This window comes from Martes martes (assembly GCF_963455335.1).
Source record: "Martes martes genome assembly, chromosome: 11".
NCBI lineage: Eukaryota > Metazoa > Chordata > Mammalia > Carnivora > Mustelidae > Martes > Martes martes.
This window is the reverse complement of record NC_137899.1, coordinates 78,682,356-78,702,547: the sequence shown is the minus strand read 5'-3', so window position 1 is coordinate 78,702,547 and position 20,192 is coordinate 78,682,356. Positions and strand designations below refer to the sequence as shown.

At 37.1% G+C, this 20,192-nt stretch overlaps 2 protein-coding genes across 2 annotated transcripts in view; both read right to left on the bottom strand.

The window, feature by feature from the left end:
* KCND2 (potassium voltage-gated channel subfamily D member 2) overlaps nucleotides 1-20,192 on the bottom strand; it is a gene marked incomplete at both ends in the record, with an annotated part of 492,167 nt that overhangs the window by 126,409 nt on the left and 345,566 nt on the right. The window lies entirely within an intron of this gene.
* On the bottom strand, nucleotides 1,376-1,887 carry LOC308352196 (protein cornichon homolog 1-like). Its single transcript, XM_080818283.1, has one exon. It carries the CDS (start codon nucleotides 1,870-1,872, stop codon nucleotides 1,438-1,440), a length of 435 nt encoding a protein of 144 aa, XP_080674409.1. The 5' UTR covers nucleotides 1,873-1,887; the 3' UTR covers nucleotides 1,376-1,437.

Sequence of the window (20,192 nt, the reverse complement as noted above, 5' to 3'; positions counted from 1 at the left end):
CCTACAGTGAAATGGTCCTCTTAACAGATAAATCTAAGCATGGGGCTCCCTTTTCACGATCCTTTCTGTCGCAGTTTGTTTCCCTCAGAAAAAAATCTAGTCTTTGCCATGTCTTTAAATAGCTGTGAATTACTCACTCCAACCCCCTCCCCACCATAGCCTTGTTTTTCTCCCCACATCACTGGAGCCCCAACTGCACTGGTCTTCTCTGATTTCTTCGAACAAGCAGAGCTTCATCTTGACCTTCTGAATGTGGTCTTGTCATTGGTTGTGTTGAGATTCCCACTCTTCACTCTAGCTGAAAATACCAACTTCTTAGAGATCCTGATTCTTTTTTTTTTTTTTTAATTTCAGAGTTTTATTGTATTGCACTAAAGGAACAGCAGGACGGTTATACAGTGTTCTCTCTCATTCAGTTTTGAAAATCTAAAATACTTGCAAATTCGGGGCGCCTGGGTGGCTCAGTGGGTTAAAGCCTCTGCCTTCGGCTCAGGTCATGATCCCAGGGTCCTGGGATCGAGCCCCGCATCGGGCTCTCGACTCTGTGGAGAGCCTGCTTTCTCCTCTCTCTCTGCCTGCCTCTCTGCCTACTTGTGATCTCTGTCTGTCAAATAAATAATCTTTAAAAAAAAAAAAATACTTGCAAATTCTTAAGAATACCTTTACCACCAGATTAGAACAGTAAGTATAATAACCGATTTCTTATTAAGTGATATCTTACAAATTAAAACACATTTAAAATAGCTTTAAATGCATTCTTCACAAGTAATTCAGCATATGTTTTTATATCATGTTCACTTATGCTTAAGAATTAAAGCAAGTATATTACTTTGATGGAAATATGGGAAATCTCACATTCATGCAATATACAGGGATAATATTCAAGTTGAAGGGAAAAAAATCCCACTCTTCTTATTTTGTAATGTGTCCATATATAATCACATACATGATAAATGAGGAAACCCATGAAGTTTCCCACAAGTCAGATATATATTTTCAGTTCATCAGAAGCACCTGATATCTACAGCTAATTTATAATTAGATGGCATTTCAATAAACCAAAATGAGCCCCACAAGTTCCTATATATAACAAAAGCTTCCAATGGACTAAGGATAGTCAATAATTAATGCAATCATTCAAGGGATTATGGCTGTTCCTTAAGGAGTGCAAGTTCAAACCTGTCAACACCAGAGGTAATCATTTTATATTAATTTATACGTAATTCCATTTAAATTCTTTATCCATGTATAACATATGAAAACAGTCTTTCCACAAGCAAAAAATGTGGAAACATTCAAAAAATAAGGAGTCATTTTTTTAAAGTAACTGATCAGATTCCATAGGCTACTCTTGGAAACAGGATCTTGCTGGATAGAATCCCTTCATTTGGTGGCTTTTTGCATGCACTTACTGGACCAATTCTTCTGTGTGTTGTTCTAAGAGCTCACCAAAACGTAGATCATGCCGTATAGGTAGTAAAAAAATGCTAGAAGATAAAAAGCTAATTTGCACCAGCCTTCTTTCTGACAATACGCTAAAATGTCTGCATTCATGATGGTTGTAGGGTCATAGAGTCCCGGTCCACTCATCACTGGTCTACTCATATACCTCCAAATATGATATGCCGAGAGGGGCATATTGAGACCCAGCGTAAGCCACTCTGCTGCACAAAGAAACATGACACAGAAGAAAGCATGGATGAGGTACTCTGGGAGTACAAGAGGATTCAGGGTATTACACTGGTCTATAGGATTCTTGCAATCAGTCTTCAGTTCATCAAAAGCTATAATGTGCCAGATGGCGAAGAAGATGAGCGCAGCGGTGAGCAGCAGCGCCAGCATATAGCAGAAGGCCACGAACGTGAACGCCATGGCCGGGAAGGAGGAGCAGGGAGCAGCGCGGTGCTAGCGGAGAAAGGCGGCCAGAGAGCCCGATTCTTTACCAACCTATTTAAAGTATATTCTCCTAGGTTACCCTCTATTCTATTTGTTTATTTTCTTTCCAGCATTTATTAGATTTTCTTTTTCTTTTTTTTTGTTTAAATCTATCCCTCAACAGTAGAAAGTAAACTCCAGAAGGACAAGAGTCATGTCAGTCTATTTTATCATGCTGCAACCCAAACACGGAATCTGGCACCCAATGGGTACTCAAGCATTTGTTGGGTGAGTATCACTGTGTCTTAGCTGTATTACTGTAAAAGTTAAATGTCTGCCTCTTCTGTGCTATTGCAACTTCTCCACCCTTTTTCTGTCACCAGCTTGATCTTCGGGGAAACTAACTACAGAGTATTTTAAGTTTGTTGACTCCAAAATATTTATGTTTCCTCTAACCCATGGAATAAAGTCAGAGGTACTTAGATGAGAGAGACATGTAAGACTCTCCAAAATCCCCCAGGATTGTCTCCATTGTATCATACCTCCTCAACAATCATGCACCTTGTGTTCCAGCCCTATTGACCTACCGAACTCACTTGTCATCCAATAAAATAATATCCCAAATATTTGTCACCAGTAACCCTGAATGTGTAATTACTTCAACTCAGTGAAAAACACAATCTGCCTGACTGATGTAGGACAAATTCCAAGAAATAAGAACTCCCTGGATTTTTCAACTCAATGCAACGCCAGTCATTTTAACATGTCATCACTGAACATCAAGTAGCTTCAAGGCAAAGCATTCAGTCTTGAGGGCTAGGAATGCTCCTTCAGAAAAGGAGCCCATAGAGTTTGTTGCAGATCCAGATCATGCCATGAAACTATAATATGAGGAAACCCACCCCCTGGAGAAGCAATTATTTGCTACATTTTACTCTCTCCTGTTTTCTAGTACAAGTAGTGGGGCAGTTAAAACAGTGATTTATATAGAACTAAATTCTGATAAACACAAGGAGGATTTACAGGAGAAGTGCTGAAGGAAACAGCAATAAACAACATGGAGGAGATCTTGACTATGGGGAAGAAACAGCAGCACTTCAGCATCTTGTCACTCTGAGACAGGGTTGCCCCTTATCAAATAAGAGTGCACCCAGGAAAGCTACAACAAGTGTCAACCTCCGGGAAGACAACTGGGCATATTGCCTTGGAAGGGAGCATGTCTCTCATTATTTATTTGCCCTTTACAAGAGTAACACATTGGACCTCTCCACTAATGTTACCTTCCTGGGCCAGGCTAGCAAACATCTCCACCTAAGAATACCTTATAATTAAACCCTGTGGCCTTAGAAACTGAGCCCTTCTCAGCGGGGTTTGCAATCTTTCTGCCAACCCAAGTTTTGTTCTGTTTGTAAATAATCTTGGAGTCAGGGGTGCCTGGAAGGCGAAGTCCATTGAGCGTCTGACTCTTGATTTCAGCTCAGGTCTTGATCTCAGGCTTGTGAGATCCAACCCTGCGATGGACTGTGTTCTCAGAGGGGAGTCTGCTTCTCCCGTTTTCCCTCTCCCTTTGCCCCATCCGCCCCACTCATGTTGGTGTGTACTCACACTCTCTCAAATAAATAAATAAATACTTTTTAAAAAGTAAAAATAATCTTGGAGCCAGGTTCCCGAGGACAACTATCAGCGGCAATGCCACTTTCTATCACTATTGATTCTGGTACGTTCTCCCTCTGTTTATAGATTTCTGAAGCAAAAACAAAGGACAATGGACATGTCCATGAGACATTATGGTACAGTTGGAAGAAGAGAAATGAGTCAGGATTGTAGGTGCTCACATGGTTATCACAGCTATCCAGTTCTATGAATTTTTTCTTTGAAATCACTCTAGTTTTCCAGGCCTCCAATTTAACTGCACATGAAGTCTTGTTTACATATCTTACCTGTTCTTCCTTACACTGAATTCTATGAATCTATGGTAAATACATTTAAATTGTTAGTGTGTGTGTTGTCTGAAAAGAAAAAGTCAAGGTATGACATAACAAGCCTAACGCTTATTAAACTTTTCCACTACGTTTTCTCCTAAGCAGAGAATGGTAAACATCCCCCTCTGGAAATTTCATTAAAGTCTCTTGTTTCATCCTAAAAATTATGCAAATGTTGTATTTTACTCCATAACCTAGCCTTATTCATTTTAATACAAAACAATAAATGTAAGTAGGAAAAAAAAACAATACAAAACATTTGTACCATACCTCTCCAATGACATTGACTATCTCCTGGAACACATCAGTTAGTAAATGAGGTTTCAATCCGATGTTCATCACATTTTAACTGAGTTTAGTTGGAGAACATATACATATAAGTGGGAAAGGAGTATGTGTGTATCGGGAGAGGGAGTTGGGAGGTGGAATGCAGAAGACTGTTGGCAAAGGAACTGAATGAAACAGCAGAGTTCTACAAGTGCAGATGAAACTGGGTGAGGTAAATTTTTAGTTCTATATAATTTATTAGAGATGAAAGGGCCTTGAGGTTCAAATCAAGCAAACCTCAAAGTGACTCTCCATTGGAGCACTTTGTGATAACTGTGTAAAGCACTGAGTTTTGAGTATAACCTTTTCAAATTATTCGAAAAAAGGTTAAAACGCTTTATTAGAAATTTGTTTATGGTTAGGATGCTTTATTAGACATCTATTTATCTAAAAAGCATTATATATGCAGATAATTTTAAGATTCCAACAACAAAAGTAGCATACATCTCAGAGTTTAAATGTACTAGGATGTGAAATGTGGAATTCAACTTTGGTTCATCTCTTTATAGGGATGTAGGAGCTGCCTTTTAGGAATTTTAACAATCAAGAAAATATAAGAGAGGACTGTAATTCTAGTTCTGAAAATGACAAAGGACCTCGTAAGGAAAATGAAGGACCTGCCTCCTCGGCCAGAATTTCCCCTCTGCGTCAGGGATAAATTACATCATGGTGTATTTCAAGGACCAATTCAAGGTATAGGAATTTGTTCATTGTGGAGGAGAAACAGAAACAAATGTTGAATCATAACTGCCTTTAATTATGTAAATGGTTGCCAACTTTTTTCTTGAGGTTTTACTTGTTCAGCTGTCTACAGGCACAGAGTTAGGCCGATTGACCTTTCAAGTTTCTGTAGTAGTATGCTGTTTTTCTGAATCACAATGTAATAGCTGGTACATATCCCCCAAACCCAGGTCACCCCAGGAAAAAAGGAATTGAAATTAAGCTAAATATTCAGTTTTCTATTATACATGGTGCTGAATACCTCGCTCCATTTCTGTGGCTATCTCTGTGCCTTTCCTAGACTCATATGCATACTCTTCTGTAATGAAGTTTATATGAATTTTTTATTTTATAATATGAATTTACAAAATGATTTATAATATACAAGGTCTGAGAAAAAACATGCCATCCTTTCTCAATTCATCAAAGAAAATTCGGTTGTTTTCACATCTTTCTTCAAATGCCTAAAAAAGTGAATGAGATCCAGTAATTGTAAGTCCTTATGAGTTTATCAAGCTTCTTAGACAGAAAAAATGATAAGGGTTATTTACAGAATAATTAAGTATGCACTAAGAAGCGCCTCATTCTTTCAGAAATTAATCTCTAGGATTGAAATGCATGTTTCTTAAGGTTTACAGTTCGCCAGTGAACTATATGGATGACTGGGACCTCAGTGCGTGTGTGCAGTAAATATTCTGAGTATTCCATGTCTTATTATAAAAGGGGCCAAACAATTATTTGAAGAATTATATGAAAAAGTGTAAAAGAAATATGCATGTCTCACATGTAATGAAGTAGAGCAGACACGACTGTCTCACCTCTCCACAGATTCGTCCATAATTTACTTAGTACCTTAGCAGCACACCTCGTGTGTTATTTCCTCCAGTGTTGAATGATTCTTGATTACTGTATTTAATGGGAAACGCTACTTTACACAAAATAAGTGTTGTGAGGGGACATAGCTATGGAACCAAAGTGCACCATTAGCGCTTTATTTCGTGAACTAGAAGTTTAAGTGTTTGGGCAGAGGGGATTTGAGAGACAAGTTACAGGTTTTTTCCCAGATTCAGTTGCTTGTTCAAATTCAGCCTGAGTTGTTTATCAATGCTTTATATACAAATTCAGGGAAAAATTAGCAACTGTGCAATAGCTCTCTGTCTGCTCATTAGTAGTAAGCAATTCACAAAAGACATATCTTGGATAGAGAGTGCTATTGGCTAAACGTTCTGTAGAGTGGATTGGGAAAACTCTAAGAACCAAGTTTCTGCATTCATTGTGAACACGGCACATTTCGGAGTTCAGAGAACCTGGATTGGTGACGCATAAACATACTTTTGTCAGTTAAGATAAAATTGAACAGAGGGGTTACTGCAGAGCCCTACCTGTGGAGTCTAAACACCATGGGCCAAAGACTTCTTCCTAGGAAACATCCTTTTCTCTTCTAGTCTCTTTTAATATCTTTCCCAAGGAAACACAGGCAAGAGCCCTGTGATGATCCCAGGGTTTTATAACCTTTGATGATATTTTAAATATCATTAAAAGGATGTCCTGAAAGGTCATTTGATCAGGAGACTTGCCTCAGAACAGAGTCTGTTTTTCATTTTATTGTGGAGAAGAGAAAACTGAAATCTTTTTATATTGGTACCTCGCAGGTTTTCATCTCCACATCCTTACTCATCTGTTTCTTTCTAATCTCACCAACTCAGTTAGGGTTCTGGGACAGAGTAGAGTTGGAAGAACGATTCTCTCCAATGCCCCTTTTACATCCTTTACCCCAACTCTAATCAAATTAGTATCACAAACCCCACTCTCTCACAACCTTTCATCAAAATTTCATCTCTGTGCTAACCTACACCCCCTGAGAGGTGTGGGCAAGTGTTCCAGAGCTGGGCCAGAGGAAAGGTACGACTGTTGCAAGTTGCCGCGAAAGGTACATTCCATTACGTTAATTTTCTTTAGGATTCTATTTCTTAATACCAAGTTTGGAATTTATAACAAAACTGCTTCCAGCTTCACATTTTAGAAAAGCACAAAAAGACAGGCTGACAAATGATGTGTATAATCATCAGGCAGTACCTGCAAACTGTCTGGAGTTTGCTAAATAACACAGCGGAGGGGAACCAGGTATTAGTCATTGGGGCGGTCTCGTCTATTACCAACTTTCATTTAATGGCCCGGTTCAGTACTTGCGGAGGGCTGCTGGAGGCTGTAGGACATTGTATTTAGTAAGCAATTATCCTCCCTTAATGATAGAAGTAAGGCTGAGATTATGTGTGATTTCTTTGGGGGAGCAAGATGGGCGTTTTCAGAACTGATGTGAGGGATGACTTGTGATAGACATGGGGGTGGAGTTGTTCTGAAAACAACAGCTGAGTGGGTGAAGAGACTAAAAGGGCAGGCTAGTTCATAATCTTGGAAATACACATTTGCCTACATAACCGAGCGATAAAACAAGGTGAGCAGATGAACAGCATGCTGTTAATGTTCCCCTTCAGTACGAAGATACGCATTTTTTTAAGAAGCGAGAATGCACCTTCTTTAAAAATGATATAACCGTGGAATGACTATACAAAGCTCTGAAAGTAATTAGTTTCCTCATGAATAGTGATTACATAGTATATCTATGCTGTGTTTATTTCAGGGCGGGGGATTGATGTTTTCTCGAGGGCCCTGCCTCTCAAGCAAGGTCTGCAGATAGTCAGTACCGGTGTCTCTTGGAACCTTGTTTGGAAATTCAGAATCTCTGGTGCTACCCCACGGTAGAATCAGACCCTGCATTTTATGCATAGCCTCCACGACTCATTGCATATTAGAGTAGGACGAACACTCATTCAGGAGATTCTTTATTTCTCCTTCCTTTGGGGATGGAGGTGGTTAAACCCACCTGCCCCGCATAAAACACTTGGCTCCAGCACTGTGAGCTTTTCCGTTATTGAGGAGGGATCTGGCTTCTTATTTTTAAAATGTTTCAAAGATGGTTCTGTGATCTTCGGGGAGCCCGAGAAGTGCAGCTGGTTCACCTAAGTGGTGCTACGGAGGCCTGCCTCACCTCCTTTCAATATCCTTTCTATTGCCCTTTCAAGTTCAGGGCCGTTGAGGCAGACATCTGTAGTACAGTCCCACACGCCATGGCGTATCTGGGTTTCATAAGGAGTAAATATGATAACATATCCGAAAGCACTCAGTTCCTCATAGGTACGCAGAAGATCTGTGTTATTGGTGGGCTGATTTTCATCTTCTTTCCAAATTACTGCCAAACGGCATGGCACACTTAAGGACTCGGTATTTCTGCTTATATGAGCAGGATGTGAACTTCTCAAGTCCAAGGAGGACATCCATACCGTTCTTCATTTATAGTTAGAGGGTGCCTGGACGAAGAGCAGCTCTATGCGCCTGCACCTGTGCCTAGGAAAGCCCCACCGTGGGTTTAAAGCTATCTTGAAATTTTCAAATGATTTTCGTACAACCGGATCTACATTTTCATTATGAAAAGTATGTGGCTGGGCTTGAGTGGAAGAGATAGTGGTAAGCAGAGCCAGCTTCTTAAACTCAAACCAGAGATTCTGTCCTTACATATCTCACTGCAAACACTTTAGATGGGAGCATTCTTCAAAAATGGCTTTCATTCTACAAAGTCAGCATCACCTTCAAGTTTCAAAAATTCACAAAACATGACGGGTTTTTTGTGGTTTGCTTTTTGTTTGTTTGTTTGCATGGCAATTATAGGAGAATAGTAAGTAATGTCAGAATAGCCACACTACCATTGATCCTTGAACAACATGGGTTTAAAATGCATGTGAAAATCCACACATGCAGATTTTTTTCAATAAACACAGTACTATAAGTGTGTTTTCTCTTATGATTTTATTTTCCCTAGCTTACTTATTTCTAAGAATATAGTCTATAATACATATAATATATAAAACACGTGTTGATTGTTTATGTTGTCAGTAAGGTTTCCAGTTTCCAGTAGCCTATTAGTAGTTGAGTTTTGGGGGAGTCGAAAGTTTTATGTGGAGTTTTTACTGCATAGGTGGGTCAATGCCCCTAAACTCCACATTGTTTAAGGGTCATCTGTAGATGCATTCATCTCTCATTCACTGTATACTGATGCCTTTACACCAATGGATCAGTTTCTGGTAAAGTCTCAGTAACTCTGACTGCTAAGAAATATTGTGGAAGCTCCCAAGACTACTCCAAAATAGTGTGAACAGTTGTGTCAGAGTTGACAGAGTGCTGTGCAACCCTCTCCCTCTCATCAATGAAGTGAAAAATGCTGGTTAGCAATTTCAGTCAATCTCTGCTCTAAGATATCACAGGGGAAATGGAAGCATTTTTAATTACACGATCTTAGTTTCCCTCAACTTAATAGGCTATGGACATTATCAAAGTTCTCAAGACAGTGATTTAATAGCTGCTGTAGTACTGCATTCTTAACTGTGCAAGAAAAAAAAAAAATCCAGAATCCTATGAACTGCCTTCCACTACCAGCATAGTGCTGAGAGATGATTCAACCTACTGAAAGTCAAGGTCATATCCCAGCCTAAGGAGGAAAAAATCCCACAAAGAGCCAGATTTTCTGGGGCACCTGGGTGGCTCAGTGGGTTAAAGACGCTGCCTTCAGCTCTGGTCATGATTCCAGGGTTCTGGAATCGAGCCCCACATCCAGCTCTCTGCTCAGCAGCCTGCTTCCCCACCCTGCCCCGCCCCTCCCTCTCTGTCTGCCTCTCTGCCTACTTGTGATCTCTCTCTGTCAAATAAATAAAATCTAAAAAAAAAAAAAAAAAAGAAAGAAAGAAAGAAAGAAAAAAAAAAGAGCCAGATTTTCCTTGTGTAACAGACAACTGAGCCGTGTAAATGTGACTCCTTAGAAGGCACACCATCTAACTGGTCAGTTACTTTTTTTTTTTCCCCTCCATTTTGAAAGGAGGCAATTTAATCATGAAAGCCAACCTGGCCTTTGGAAGTCTGGCCGATTGTGCTATGTCAGCCACTAGTTCCAACTGTGAAGGAATTTTTCAGCCTCAGGTGTTTTGAGGAGTTGGTGGTCATATTTAACTTTAACTGTTAAAGATTACTCGTCTTCCTGATGCCGTGGTCTAATGAATAAGGTGCTGGAAATCATGTCATTCTGGAGGGTTGGGAGTAAAGAACAGATAGATGATTGTGGGAAGCCCAAACAGCTAAAGTGAGACAACAGAGGAAAACAAGGAAAAAGGACTTTGAAGACTAAAGTGAAGCTCAGCCTTGAACTTCTGGAAACAAAAGATGAGAGGTAAATTAACCTATTATGCTGGGATCAGAGGTACTAGAAACTAGGCTTAAAAACCAGAAGGTGCCACAACAAAGGAATCTGTGAATAAAAAATGTGGCAACACCATTAAGAACCCTTCTAGAGTTACCTGGGTAGCTCAGTTGATTAAGTGGCCAACTCTTGGTGTTGGCTCAGTTCATGATCTCATGGTCATGGGATTGAGCCCTGTGTCAAGATCCACACTCAGGATGGGGTCTGATTCACATTCACCCTTCTCTCCTTCTCCCTCGAGCTCATGCTCTCTCACTCAAATAAATAAAATAAAATATTTTTTAAAAATCCCTTCTATATACTTGCAAATAGAAGATATGCCTGGATAATTTTATCTCTGCCATGGTATCTTATTGCCTGGGACTTTCACTTGTATTTGTACATGTTATACAAGATTATTGTTTCTAAGAACCTCTACAAAGCAAATAAATCTAAAACAAAAAAGTCATATAATAATCAGGAAGGAGGCTCATGCCTCCATCCCATGCTATTTTGGATTTCAAATTATAATTTCCTTTCTTATACTGCTTTTTGCCCTGACACTGGATTATATCCAATCACATTATATCCTTCCATTAAATTTCTCAAATACTTACATGAAAATTTATTTTTCTGGAGAATAGGTCTGATCGTGTAATCTTCAACAGCTCTATGCCTCCTACAGAGAAAACATACCCATGCCTACACTCCTCAGACTGACATTAAATGTACTATTTCACCGAGGCTTAATCTTTATGTAACCATGTTTGTCACTACTCTTCAGAGACAGAGCAGAATAGACCTCCTTTCCCTTTCCTGGTTTGAACTAGTGTTTTCTTAATATCCATGCCATTGTTCCTACTGCTTTCCTTCTCTTCCTCCATCTTGCATATTCCAATCCTACTCATGCTTTGTCCAAAATTAATGGCATAGTCTCTGTATAGCATTTTGCACTTACTCTCTGGAAAGAGAACAATATTCCTTTACTCTTTTTTTTTTTTTTTAACTCACTGTCTGTCTCTTTTTTGGTATTTACCATGGTTAACACGTATTTTGGTTATACACATGTCTTACTTATCACATTGGGAATAATTTGTATTTATTAATTTTGTATCCACTAAAAAGTTTAGCACAGTGTCTTAAGCATAGAAGACATTGGATAAACATTTGAAGGAATGAATATAATAAATGAATATTTAGCTGGGATAAAGGGATAAATGGAAGTAAATAGTAATATGAGACTAGACAGAACCAGAAAATAAAGCTGAATGTCTGTAGGTTTTTTACCCTACAAATATTTTAAATTCAATATTCAGGAATATTTAGCATCATCCATAAGATGTCTTTAATGGAGTGATGTCAGTGGGGATGGCAAAGTAGGACCTCTGAAAATCTTACCTCCCTTAAAAGCAATGATAACTCAGAAAAATTGTCAAAATACATTTTTCAGAAGTCTGGAATTAACCAAAGGCTTGCAACAATCTAGTAAGCACTTATTTAAAAAGAATGGCTGAATCTCCCTAAGAAAAGTGAATTTTGTCATATTTTAACTTGCCCCATTCTCGTTTCCTTCTCCTTTAAAACTAATAGCTCTATAACCACTGTGAAAGCTAACAGGCTGACAGGAATACACGGTTAGTTTAACATATGAAAATCAATCACTGTAACACACAATATCGATAAACAAGGGATAAAAACACATGATCATCTCAATATATGCAGAAAAACCATTTGACAAAATCCAACACTATTTCATAGCAAAAACCACTCACCAAACCAGGAATAATAGAAGGAAATTTGCTCAGCTTAGTAAAGGGAATCTATGAAAAACCCACAACTAACATCATCCTGAACACGGAAATACTGAAACCTCGCTCCTAAGGTTAGGAAGAAGACATTTTACTGGAGTTTCTAGCCAAAACAATTAGACAAGAAAAAGAAATAAAAGACAACCAAGGTTGGAAAGGAAGAAGCAAATCTATCTCTATTTGCAGATGACATGATTCTGTAAATAGAAAACCCCAAGGAACACACACACACACACACACACACACACGCGCGCACACTTAGAGCCAAGTTCAGTATGATCACAGGAAACAAAATTAATAGATGAAATCAATTATATTCCTATATATGAGCAATAAACAGCTCCAAACCAAAATTAGGAAGACAATCACACTTACAATAGTTACAAAAAGAATAAAATGCCTTAGGAATAAACTTAATAAAAGACATGCAAGTTTTGTACACTGAAAACTACAACACATCATAGGAAGAAATTAAATATTTATGTGAATGGAAAAATCTCCTGTGTTTGAATTGTTAAGATGACGATACTCCCAAAATTAATCTACAGAGTCAATAAAATCTCTATCAAAATCCCAGTAGGCTTCTTTGCAGAAACTGACAAGCTATCCTAAAATTTATATGGAAGTTCAAGAGACCTGGAATAGCCAAAACAGCCTTGAAAGTGAAAAACAAAGTTGTGGTACTCACACTTTCTGATCTCAAAACTTACTACAAATCTACACAAATCAAGACAGTTTGGTGCTGGTATAGAGATAAACAATGTAGATCAATGGAATAGAATTAAGAGTTCAGAAATAACCCCCCACATTTACAGTCAATTTGTTTTCTATACAAATGTCAAATGACAATTCAATTGGGAAATGATAGTATTTTTAATGAGTAGTACTACTTTTCAAGTAGGATAGCTATGTATCCCATGTAAAGAAAGACCCCTCTGCACATTATATACAAAATTTAACTCAATATTCATAATGTCTAAATGTAAGAGTTAAAACTACAAAACTCAGAGGTAAAAATATAAGTGTAAATCTTTATGATTTTAGATCAAGCAATGGTTTAGATAAAACACCAAAAGCATAGGCAACAATAACAAAAAAAATAGATAACTCAGATTTCATCAAAGTTAAAATTTGTGTGCTCCACTATCAGGAAAGTGAAAAGACACCTATGTAATGGGAGAAAATACTTGCAAGTCATATATCTGAAAAGGAATGTGTATCTAGAATATATAAAGAACTCTTATAATGCAACAATATGAAGATAAGTAACTCAAAAATGGGCAAAGGAGGGCACCTGGGTGGCTCAGTGGGTTAAAGCCTCTGCCTTCGGCTCGGGTCATGGTCTCAGGGTCCTGGGATCGAGCTCTGCATCGGGCTCTCTGCTCAGCAGGAAGCCTGCTTCCCCCTCTCTCTCTGCCTGCCTCTCTGCCTACTTGTGGTCTCTCTCTCTGTCAAATAAATAAATAAATCTTTTTAAAAAAATGGGCAAAGGATCTGAATAGATATTTCTCCAAGAAAGGTATATAAATGACCAGTAAGTATGTGAAAAGATGCTCAATATCATTAACCATAGGAAAATGAAAATCAAAATCACAATACTACTTCACATCTACTAGGATGGCTATAATAAAAAAGATAAGTAAGTGTTGGTGAGAGTTTGTGGAATTGGAACTCTTGCACATTGCTAGTAAAAATGTACAATATTGCAGTCAGTTTGAAAAATAAATTGGCAGTCCCTCAAAAAGTTTAACATTAAGTTACCATATGACACATCACTTCCACTCCTAGTTATGTACCCAAGAGAACTGAAAAGATATGTTCATGCAAAACCTTATATATATGAATGTTATTTAATAACAGAATTAATCATGAAACTAAAATGTGGAAACAAGCCAAATGTTTATCAGTTGATGAATGGATAATCAAAATGTAGTATACCCACATACTAGAATATTATTCAGCCACAAAACCAAATGATGTATTAATACATGCTAAAATATGAATAAACCTTGAAAATGTTATGTTAGTTGAAAGATGCTAGATACAAAAGGCCACATATGGTGGCTCTTAACAGGAAATGTCCAGGATAGGCAAATTCATAGAGATAGAAAGTAGAATATTAGTTGCCAGGAACTTGGGGAACAGGAGAGTGAGGAGTGACTGTTAACGCATATGGAATTTCTTTTTTGGGGTGATGAAGACGTTCTGGAATTAGCTTTATGGTTGTGCAACTGTTTCAGACACTGCCTAATATAGCATGGGAGTCAAATTTGCCCTGCTGATAATCACTGATCATACCTATACTTATTGATGTGGAAAGGTATCAGAGATATATTATTAAATAGTTATAATAATAGTAAATCTAGAACAGCAAAAAAATTCCACTGATGTTCATTTCAAAGTTTGCCTGCACTTCAGGAAAGAAGCAAATTTGAAATTAAGAGGGTAACAATAATCTGCAAAATAATTTTCTTATATGAATAATAAATAGTAATATCCTGCCCACATCAAAGATACGGTATAATGATTAAGAGATCACATTTATGAATGTGTTTCTTTTTATAATTGTTAGATGGAAGATGATTGCACCATAAAAAAAGATATTTTTCCTGTTACAGTCTGTACTTAACACAGTACTGCAAAATATTCAGTCTGTTTTCCACAATGATTAAAGCATAATTATATAAAGAAAAATAAATCAAACTTTTGCATATTTGAGACAAGAGAAGGCAAGGAGCACCTGTTTTCAACTTTAATTGCCAGAGAGAACACTGAATCTAAATTGGATTCTCTAAAAGAAGAGACATCACCTTAGTTTAAAAATACCAAGGTATAAAGACAGAAAAGGCAGAGCTTCTTTATCAAAGTTGATTTAATAAGAGTAATAGTCAAGATTATAGTAACCATTGACACAGAATAGTACACAATAATAGTAATCATTTCAGAATTCACAAGATGGGTCAGAGCTTGCACTGCCTATTTTAAGTTACATTTAATTCCATGATGCTATTAAGTATGGCTCAAGGGATCACTCCCATTTTACAGCTAAGGAAACTGAGATTTAATAAGGTTCAGGACATACAGGCAAGAAGGGGCAAATATTGGGTCCTGAATTTCAAAGCCCAAGCATTTTACCAATCACCCACTAAATTTCAAATTCTTAAATCTTAAGTAGAATCCTTGAAGGGGATTAAGCGTATACTTATCATGATGAGCAACGAGTAATGTATAGAATTACTGAATCACTATATTGTATACCAGAAATTAATATAACACTGTATATTAACTATACTGCAATTGAAATGGAAAAATAAAAAGAAGAAACTATGTAGGACAAAGAGAATGAGTTATATTGCATTCTTATTACATGAATTTTCACGCCATCTTTGCCAGTAGAGATAAAAATCACTACGGTGAGCATCTTGCAAATATGTTTTCATGAAACAGGGACTAGAGACAATTTTGACACATGAATTTGTGGTGGGCCTGGAGAAGGCCAGGATATGACAGCTGGTTCTATCGAAAGAGTCAGGGCAGGAATTCAGAGCCAGGGATGCTTAATAAGTGTGGGGCCAAGACTGAACCATTGAACCTTTCTCACCACTGACCTCTTGCTCTTTCTAGAGCACCATGCTGCCTTCCATAACCTTGCAAAGTAGGTAACACATATCAAACACAGGGCTCAGGACCAGTGCCAGAACCCAACTGTGTACACAGTATAGGTAAAGAACTCATATTTACCCACTGCTCAGAAAAGCTGAAAGCCTCACTCTAGGAAATGATCTGATCTGGGGCTCTGACACCTGGGCAGCCCACCGGGGACACATGAGAAGTTGTTCTCTAAAAGGAGGAATCATAGATTCCTTCTAGGGGAGGGAGCTATAAATGATGTGTCCATATTAATTATTATATTTGAGCTTCATAGCAACCCATGGAAGTGGTAATCAAAAGTCTATTATGATTTTATTTTACGTATGAAGAGATAGCGAGTCATAGAGTTTAAGTAACTTCCAGACGATCACATGTCGATGAGTGGGAAAACATGGGCCTTTTAATTCCATAGGTAGTGTTCTTTCTCTTACACCAGGCTCATTATGTGGTCCTCAGAATTTTTTCCTAGGACATGTATTGCTCGATTAAAGTATATTGGTCTAGGCTAATAATAAGTGAATCCTTCCCACAATTTGTGTCGCGTTCCTTCTCATCTTTCTCTTAGGAGCAGAAGGGAACATTTCAATAGATTTCTAAAAGCAATATTTACTCTCACAAACTGCTTCTGAATTGGAGTCTTTATTTCTGTCTGTTTTACTCTATTTCAAGAATTCCTTTAAAAATGTTTCCATAGAAACACCTGGAGAAGAAAATGATGAGCTATATAACATTCTCGGTGGATGTCTTTCTGAATTTGGACGTTCATTCCTCAAGAGAGTTGAGATGGTTGTTTTTGAGGTAAAATCCATTTCTAAAAGGGATTCTCTTCACACGTCTCCTGAACATTTTAGGTTATAAACTCATACTCTATAATTTTAATGAAATATTCCAGAGGCTGAGAAACACTGAAGTTTTATTAGTGTATTTTAAGGGGATGCCCTCATCCATGTTACCTGCATTAATGTCTTTCTCTGCTTAGCATCCCCACAACTTGCAAATGCTGAGGCTGGGTCACAGAATACTGGAAAGCACATAGCTCTGCCCAGGCATACTGGACAGATGACTGCAGCAAGCCTGGGCCACTGGAGTGGGATGACGAAGAAGAAAGCAAACAAGGAAAATGTGCGCTAGAGCTCAGTGATGTACTTGGTAGAAGAAAAGAAGAAACAGATTAATCTCAATCCTGGGAATTTTGCCACAGTTACATAATCATTGAAACCCAACATTTTCCCTTAATAACCCATTTAACACCCATGAATTCTCAAAAATGAGGAAATCCGATAAATGCAGAGGATTTGAAATTTTCACTTATTCCTCTTTACGTGACTTTATTATTTACATCTGTACCACAAAAGGCTTGAAGTGGAGGTCATAATTCTGTCAGTAGGTATGGAACTCTGCAGCTTTTGTTCAGTGTACAGGGAAGCGCAATAACTAAAGCTGTCTGCTGCCGCAGGTCCTAAATTATATGCTCTTATCTTCACTGGACAGTTTTATATTTGAAGATTTCCCTTATCCCCCTCTCAAGCTGATCAAATTGCAAGAGTCACTGAATGGAATTCTATGTTGGCCTCTCACATGAGTAGGTGGACCTATAAATTAGCTAAGTGTTATGCATTCCAAGGGATACTCTAGTTCACTGTTGGTGAGAAGCTTTAATGCTTTTAGTAGTGGACTGTCATAGGGACTTTTTGTGAAGAAAGGTAAAAAAGGGTTGAACAGGATGGTTTTGCAGTACTGAAGGACTGCTGAAATGTACAGCTCTGGAATTACATGTTACCACCTTAACATGTTGCATGCGATACAACACAACACAGTTAGAGTTCTCTCGCTGTCACAGGAATTTCCTAGAGAGAAGTGGATGCTGAGCAAGACAGGATCTCAATTCCCCATCCTCAGATGACCTCTTATTAACAATAGCCCGTTTCTGCAACCATCGTATTATGGTGGAGTCAGCGGTGTCTTGGAAACCACTTTATTTAGCTCCAGAGCACCTTTGCTTATGCTGTTCTACTGTGAACTCTCTTCCCCTCCTCTTCCCTTTCCCTCTTTCTTCTCTTGTTTCCCTTCTTCCTATGGGGTTCAGTTCAAAGGCCATCTCCTCTAAACACACTTCTCTAGGAAGAACTGGTCAATAGATCCTATGCGTTCCTTCCATATCTTTTCAGAGTTCTACTACTGCAACATCAGGCATGTGAGGGCATACTATGTGGCAAATGCTGTTTTAACACAATGGCCGCAATTATGAGTAAATACAATGTATTCCTACTCTGAAAGGATTCATGATATCGTGCCTCCTATTTATGCATCTGAGTCACCCAGTATATATATATATATTCCAGAATATATATATATATATATATATATATATATACTGTGTTTCATTGATTTTTGCATTTCTCAGCACCTTGCACAAGGACCTGCACAGAAAAAAAAAACTGTTTAAAGTGCTTGCTGATTCAATATAAAACATATATTTATGAACTTAAAACATATATCCTAGTTATCAGATAAAATGTAACTCTTAATAAAAACATACAAATACAAAAACAAATAAAATTGGATGAACCACAATTAGGGCATTGTACATGATACAGTATTTATATTTTTTTAGTGAAAAATAATACATGACTCATAGATCCATTGATTCATTCACTTGTTCAATTAATATTCATCAAGGTAACACAAAAATCACATTAAGATATCTTCCCAATTCTGCATATTATACTGAATTTTGAAAATCACATAATAAATTATCTAGAACTAGGAATAAAGGAAATTTATAATCAATTTTCCCAAATCTCTAATAAATAATGGCAATGGTGCTCATCTGGTTATTGGACACATGATTATTGTTAGTCCTTTCTATTTTGAAAAATCATTTTACAATTTACTTTCATGGTCTGTCAGTTTTCTTTTGAATGAACACCTAGTAAATTATATGAAACTAAAAGCTGATGCAATTTGAGGTCCACTTGGAAATGTTGGCATTCTTAAGTCTCTAATACTCTGTCCACAGAAGAACTCAGTAGAACTCATTCTAACGAGATATACCTGAATATTTTACACACCATAAAACTCTAGGAGTTGATAGGACTATACTTTAGTACTCCAAATTTTGAACTTGAAAGAGTAGAAATAAATTATTAAAAAATTAATATTTGGACAATTTCCTTAGGATTTACTGAGATTAAAAAGGCTTCTCAATATCTGTCTGCTCAGAGTATACAGAAGGGTGGAATGGCATTGGGTGTTTGAAGTCTGATTTCATCCTATAAATCTGCAAAGAGGTTCTGCTCTCTGACTTGAAGCTTTCACCCTTTGATTATCCATTATAGACTTTTACAAAATTCTTTAAGTGAACAAATGCAAGTCTACATTGACAAAAGAAGAAAAATCTCAATACATGTAGGAAAATGTTGACAAGATTCACATCCTCCCACGATAAAAGCTCTCTGAATGTAGGGATAGAAGTAGGAATGAGGAGTAATTTCCTCAACCTAGGAAAAAGGCATCTACTGAACACCTAGATGTAACATTGTATTCAATTATGAAACACTAAATGTTTTTCCCCTATAAATAAAAACAAGGCAAGGATGTCTGTGCCTATTATTCCTATTCATCATTTGACTGGAAGCCCATGCAATAAGCCAAGAAAAAACAAAAAAGGCATACAGATCAGAAACAAAGATATAAAACTGTATCTATTCAGAAAAGTGATTTCTATATAGAAAATGTCAACTAATCTACATAAATGCTACTAGAACTAACTCATGGTTTTAGCAAGGTGGCAAGATATGAAGTCAACACACAAAAATCAATCCTATTTCTATATATCAGTAATTGGAAATTTTTTAAAGTACCATTTAAAATAGCATAAAAAACATGAAATATATTGTCTAGCAAAAATGTGCAAGATTTATATTATGATAACCATTAAACATTAATGAAAGAATTAAAGAAAACCTAAAAAATGGAGAAATATACTGAGAAAGACTCAAAATTGTTAAAATGTCAATTCTTCCCAAAATATGTCTAGAGATTCAGTGTAGTTCCAGGAAAATCTTCAACAAAATTTTCTGGCAGAAATAAATTTATTACAAAATTAAGTTTGATATGTAAAGAATTCAGAGTAACAAAAACAATTTTGAAGAAAAGCAAAGTTATAGGATTCCTTTTCTGATTTCAAGACCTACTATGAAGCTACAGAAATCAAGACAGTGTGGTATTGGCAAAAAGATAGGCAAACATATCAGTGGAACCAAATAAAGAGTTTAGAAATAGACATGCATGATCAATTGATTTTCTATGAAGATGCAAAGGCAATTTAACAAAAATGATACCCTTTTGAACAAATGGTGCTGGAATTTTGGACATCCACATTTCAAATAAATGATGTTCAATCCATACTTCACGCCATACACAAAAATTAATTCAAATGGACCAGAAACCTAAAAATAAAGTGTAAAACAACAAGACTTGTAAAACATAGGGGGAAAAAAAAGAAAAAATTAAAAAAAAAAAAACATAGGAAAAAAGATTGTC